The sequence below is a fragment of the Antrostomus carolinensis genome, unplaced genomic scaffold, assembly GCF_000700745.2.
Source record: "Antrostomus carolinensis isolate BGI_N321 unplaced genomic scaffold, ASM70074v2 scaffold26090, whole genome shotgun sequence".
Taxonomy (NCBI): domain Eukaryota; kingdom Metazoa; phylum Chordata; class Aves; order Caprimulgiformes; family Caprimulgidae; genus Antrostomus; species Antrostomus carolinensis.
The window spans coordinates 1-6,571 of NW_010289463.1; the positions used below are offsets into that span (position 1 = coordinate 1).

Consider the following 6,571-nt stretch of genomic DNA (forward strand, 5'->3'; position numbering starts at 1 on the left):
CCGCCGCCGTGACCCTCCCGCTAAGGCGGAGCTTTCTCCAGGCAGAAGATGTGGGTGTACGTGTGGGGGTTCCTGTACAGCAACTACCTGCGGTTTTGGCTGAAGTGGATCTTGAAGCTGGTGACTGGGAAGTGCGAATTGCAGCGCCTCTTTGATGGCTCGAAGGCCGGCGCGCAGCGGACGCTGAGCATAGGTAACCACGGGTGCTGGTTGAACCAAGGGGCTGGGGCTGATCTTTAGCAACATCGTGAAGAACTCATCGTTAGAAACCAGTGTGCTGCCCCTGGATCCTGCTTGCACTGCGCCCTTCTCCCTCCTATCCCAAAGGGAATTTTAAATCACAATGCCAGATCTCGTTTCCTTACCCGCTTGCTAAGGGAATTCCACTTAGCTTCAAAAACTGAATCGCGAAACTTAACAGTTTTTTCCCCCAGAGCCTTCCCATCACTTTGTTTTTACCGTCCTGTTATTACAAAAGCCACACAGAACAGACGTGAATGCACTTTTTTGGGAGGGAGGGAGGAAGAGTGATTAAATGCACAATTCTGCTTGATACAGAATTTTGATCTAAAATAGTAGTTTAAGAAACTACTTACTGTTTTTGCCGTTTTAACAATAGCTTGAGGAAGTGACTTTGCTTCCTTATTGTTCAGAAATAAACACAAAAACATTCCTAAGAAAGGAAGAATATCAAGAGACATATTTTTTGTCTTGACACCTTTTCAAATTTGCCTGTGATTTTGTACACGTAATTGATCAATGTTTTAAAAAAGCCGAGTCTATTTTCAGCATTGTAGTCGAGGATTATAAAAAAATCTATGTAAATTAATAATTTCAGTTACCTGATACCTGTTGATTTTATGATTCAGTAATTTTTGATTACTTGTGTAAAAGGGATGCAAAATTTTATAATACTTGCATGCCACACAAACACCCATTGTCAATTATTTAAAACAATTCAATTTAACTGACATTTACTTTTTTTTGTATTGCAGAACATTCACTGGAATCATCAAAGAATAAGGTAAAAGATACACTAGAGATTAAACTGTAATAAAACCTTCTCTCAGAGACAGATCTCACAAAAGAACGTGTGCGTTTACTTTTTGAGGGTGCAGGAAAGTAGAGGAATAAGAGGCAGAGAGGGGAGAACAGCATTTTGGGTTCTGGGTTAGTCAAGGTTTCTCAAAAATAACCCCATGTCCCTTCAAATGTTTGTTTCCATCTCTCTGGAAGATTACCCGCTCTTTAGCGGCGAGACAGACAAGTTGTTACACGGAGCTTCTGTTCTTGGACAGGCTCAGTGCTCCCTCTCACAACCAGCTCTTTTGCTGTTTTTGTGGAAACCAGAAGTTTGATACAGATAAATGATGCCGATAAAGCAGTTAAATGCAGTGTATACAGTAGCGTCCTGAATTGCTGAAAAAACACGTCATGCAAATTTGGAGGCAGACATCTGACTGACAAGCTCATTCCAATTGTTCTGTAGCAGTTAGACATAAGCTAACACTTTAAACCCTCAAATGTGTATATCTTGAAAAAAACTTTTCCTCTTCAGACAGCGAGGTGACTGCATTCGCCCTTTTTCTAGCCGATCACTGCAACGTGATGTTGAAAGAGAATTAGTAACTGCCACAGGCATTTTTGTTGCAGTAGAGCACAGTATGGGCGGGTCTGTTAGCATCTCTTAATTAAATGATTATATCAAATATATTAATGTTCAGTTTTAAAAGAGTTAACCTTTTGCTTTACTGCAGTGAAGCTGCTTTGTCATTAGCATGAATTGTATTAAAGAATGCCTTGTGACCGTAAAAAGTTTATAGACAATGAAGTGAAATCATTGCGATTTTAGATGGGCAGTGTATAATTATTATTGCTCATATTTGCCCTTTACTGGAGAAGACTGCAGAACAGTAGTGTCTTACATTAAATTGTTTTGTTTCACCCCAGCATTGAAACCTCAACTTCATTAGTTCACTGTCTCCTAACTCCTTATTTAAGTTCTATCACTTCTGCTCCTCCATAGCTGTGTTTGTTTCAGTTGTATTGGGAAGAACATACTTCAATTCAGAATTTGAAAGCAAATCAGAACCTAGACTAAACAACTCTGGAGCTTTTTATTTATTCTTTATGGGAGTTCTGTTGTTGTTGTTTACAGTCGTTACAGTTACAAATTACACTTTTATGTAATTATTACAGATATTTTATATGTGATTTGAGCCCTTTTATTGTAAACATTTGCAATATATTCTCTTCTGTGAAGTGACTAGTGATAGGATGAGAGGAAATGGCCTGAAGTTGTGCCAGGGAAGGTTTAGATTGGAAATTAGGAAAAATTTCTTTACTGAAAGAGTGGTCAAGCATTGGAACAGGCTGCCCAGGGAAGTGGTGGAGTCACCATCCCTGGAAGTGTTAAAAAAATGTGTAGACGTGGCACTTCAGGGCAGTTTAGTGGGACTGGTGGTGTTGGGTTGACAGTTGGACTTTATAATCTTAGAGGTCTTTTCCAACCTTAATGATTCTATGAATAAATTGACTGTTTTCCTTTTATAGTAAAGAATACATAAGTGTCAGGTATACAGAGGCCCAGAAATAAGAATAAAGTAGATTATAGATTTAAGACTAAAGTAGATGATAGATTTCTGCATTCTTCATGAGGTCTTCTACTGTGTTAACTTCCTAGGTTTTAAGAAATGCTGTACACGTTGAGGAAGCTGAAGTGGAGAAGTGTGTCAGAGATGTTATGAAAGAAAAGAAAATTGAACAGCAGGATACAGGGTACGTTTGGAACCCAAACATCAGTTCTTCATGGCAGATAATTCTGACTCCTTGGCATGTTCTTGCAGTTGCTTCATCTGATACAATATTTAGGCCAGTCAGCACAAATCTTTAGAATGAAATTAGGAAATAAGGTATGGTTATGTCCTCTTCAGTTCTAGAGGATAGATTGCAAAGTTTTAATTGGTATGGATTTGGGATAACTGCATCTCTATCTTGCAGGTCCCTTCTGTTACTCCTTATTTCTAAGTAATATGCGTAGGTTGATTCCATGAACTATGTAGTGGCTTAGATATATTTGAGAGAGTATTGCCTGATTAATGTTTGCATTCATCTGCATAAGTAATTAGGAGCAACTGAGAGGAAAAATTGTGAATTTTAAAGTTTAAAAATATATTAAAGTTTAATGAAATGCTTCTTTGAAGCTGTGTTTCTGACAAAGCTTCACTTTAAGACTTACAAAAAAATTTATGGGTAGGTGAAGGTACAGGGGTGAGGATGATTATGGAGTTTTTTTATATCATCACAGATTTTAGCTAAGTTATTTTTTTCTTCCATAACTTAAGTGAATAGGGTCCCACTGTGCAGTGCTGGAATTGGCTAGAGGGTTTTGGGTTGTTTTTTTAAGCAGAAGTAGGAGCCATGTAACAGTATACTTAACCAACATGCTGTAGTTTGAAAGATAAACATAAAGCACTTCACAATTCTAGTCTTTACATTGCATTAACCTAAGATATATGTTAATGAGATAGGTCTTGTCTGGTCGTTCAAGCAAGAATTTATACCTAACTACACCTCTTAATAGCTTCTGTGTGGTGTTTTGTTATTATTTCAGGTTTAAGACAAATCTCCATATATCCTTACTGCAGATATCAGGTTACAAAAAACTTTATTTGAACGTGGAAAATCTGAGGAAGGTCCCATATGATTCAGAGAATGAAGAACATGAGGAACAGTTAATTGAGGTGAAAATTATCTTTTAAATACAAAAGGTGTTTGTTTTTTCCCCTCCAAGTCCAAGAGCTCAAATGAACATAATTTACTGGTAGTATTCGTACCAGCTGGCCTGTTTAAGCTCTTTTCTACTTGTGAACTGCTAAGCCATTATAGAAGTGACACATTAAAATGCAACATCAAAACAAATTAGTAAACTAGAGTTACTTGCACTGGGATTATTTTGTGTGAAATCAGACACAACAACAACACATAAGTAGTAAAATAATTTTGTAACAGGTCACTGAAGGACTGTAACTAAAAAGATAAACCTTACCCACATGTCTAATTTTGTAAACCAATAATTACTAAATAAAAAGACACTAGTGTTTTCTTGTTACTGAATCCCAGTCAAAGTGGGTAGTTTAATGCTGGAAGATAAAAATTATCAGTAATGTTTTTTAGGTAACAATAAATAATAGCAAACAAATAATGTAATATTGCTTGAGGCTTTTTAAAATAGCTTCTGCTGTGCAAATCTATTAGCATGTCATTTTCTTAGCATTCCACAGTTATCTCAACTTGCTGTGCAAGTCCCAACAGTGATGTGTTAAGTGAGCACTCACTGAGAATTTGTGTTTCAGTTCATAGCTGTCCTATCAGAACATGATGCATACATTAATTGCTAAGGTGAAACAAGTAAAGACTTTAGTATGTTTCTTTAGTATTGATACAGCGTCTTTGTCAGTGAAGGGAAATTATCCCATTTAATCCCATTAAATGTACTCATTTTCATAATTGCTGAAATAAACCACTGTAGTACGACTCGGGATGGCCACTAACAGGAAAGAACAGCACGCAGATTGTAACCTCTTCGTTGGTGAATGGTTTCTAATGTGCAGCAACACGTGTTCTGAATTACATGACTTGGAATACTTTAGCAGCTGTGCGTAACATGGAAGCATATTTGTGCAGCTTTGGAATTTGCTGATGCCTCATGAGAATCTGAAGGCCAGAATCACCAAGCAATGGTGTGACATTGGCTTCCAAGGTGATGATCCCAAAACAGACTTCAGAGGAATGGGCCTGCTGGGGTTAGTGAATCTGGTGTAAGTGAAAAGAAGTATTTAATTTCTCTTGTCACTAATTTTCAGTATCTGTGTTATTTTCTCTAGTTAGTGCTATTTCTAATAAAGACTGAATAGAAGCAAATAGAAATGGTGACTTCTGTACAGTGAAAAACAGGATTTTCTAAATAAGTCAACATTTCTAGCAGCTGTACGTCCATAAACATGTGGTTGGGTAGAGACCAACAAGCGAGGGAAGGAACAGAAAGTTGCCCAAGACAACACTGTCATGTGATAGATTTGATAGGTTATAACTTAGAAAGCTTTTAAAATTCATTAATTAATTACTGTAATTAAAAATAAACAGGCTTGCATAACTTTGCTAAGCTAGTTTGTGGACTTGGGTGAACTTAATATTTTATGTTCAGATCACAATGATTTTTTCAAACTCTATTAGTGCATGCTGAATATAATATAAATTGCTAATTAAATTCCTTGGCTTTCATTTTGTGCCATTTTTCAGTACAGACAAGTATTCAGCTTCAGTTTAAAGCTACACATTTTGAAGTTGAATGCATTAATGTTTTTTTATATGAACTTAAAAAAATAATGGAAGATCCTGTTTTATTACTGACAGGTATTTTAGTAAGCATTACACCGAGGAAGCTCGTCAGATCCTTTCTCGTTCAAATCACCCAAAGCTGGGGTAAGTCACTATATGACTTTTTCTGGCTTGTCCTGTGTAAGAGCTGATGTGAAGACTGCCAAGTGTGTGTCCTGAACATAAAGAGGAAAATATTTGTGGGGTTTTTTCCATTAAAGGATGAAAAAAGGGCCAAAGTAGAAAGGCATAAGAAACCCAACACAGAAATTGGTTTTAGGCTGGGAACTATATGCAGTTTTCTTTTTCAGAACAGACTTGAGACAAAAACGTTGCAAAATACTGGCTGTGGTGAACACAGTGAACACCTTTAACATCATAGTTAGCTTTACTTGTAATAGGCTTAGATGAGATTTAGAAATGAATACTCATTTTTTGCCTTCTTACTGATCCTGCATCGGGATGGTATAGATTATCTCTTTAGGTTCCTTTCTTTGCTAGGTTTCTGTTCTGTAATAAGTATATATATATATATATACATACACACAAATACATGCTTTGTTATTGTTTGACTTTAACTTCATTTTTGAAAACATTGCATATTAAAACATTGAGCTCATTTGAGAGGGAAATATACTCTAAAACCAGTCAGATATAGAGGAAAGCTGGCAAACCTGTGTATTATCAGCTGATCCATCTAGTCCTCAGTTAATCACCTACCAAGAATGGGAGGCTTTCATGACTTCCAACTGTAAATAATACTACCTTGTGCAACTAGGTCATGAATAGGATATCCAAGACGTTTAGATAAATTAAATACCCATATCATTGACATAAATTAATCCTTTTTTTTTCCTTCCCACAGAAACACTTTATTATAATAGTCCTATTATGGACTTATTCCTATTCTTTTAATAGTCCTATTAAATTGTATTCTGTTTCTATACCATGCAACAGAAAAACAGATTTTTTCAGCTTGAAGAACAGGTTGAAATCACTTGGAACAATGTTGTTGATGTCCAATTTTTCATATTCCAGCAGCTTTAATTATTTCAAACGTGCAAACTGAAGTTGATGTTGATTAGCCTTACTGTGTCATTATTGCCTAATGGAGGTATTTGCCATACTACTGTGTGGGAAGCTAATGTTTTTAAATAACTTTCACATGGTTGGATGCACCAGGGAATGGAAA

The 6,571-nt window shown here is 36.4% G+C and overlaps 1 protein-coding gene across 1 annotated transcript in view; it reads left to right on the forward strand.

The window, feature by feature from the left end:
- The first annotated feature begins 48 nt into the window (after positions 1 to 48).
- ELMOD2 (ELMO domain containing 2) overlaps positions 49 to 6,571 on the forward strand; it is a 7,476-nt gene continuing 953 nt past the window's right edge. The window contains exons 1-6 of the mRNA XM_010170586.1: positions 49 to 193; positions 996 to 1,024; positions 2,684 to 2,778; positions 3,614 to 3,743; positions 4,687 to 4,820; positions 5,416 to 5,484. Of these exons, the coding sequence (XP_010168888.1) occupies positions 49 to 193; positions 996 to 1,024; positions 2,684 to 2,778; positions 3,614 to 3,743; positions 4,687 to 4,820; positions 5,416 to 5,484 (602 nt within the window). The remainder of the gene's footprint in view (positions 194 to 995; positions 1,025 to 2,683; positions 2,779 to 3,613; positions 3,744 to 4,686; positions 4,821 to 5,415; positions 5,485 to 6,571) is intronic.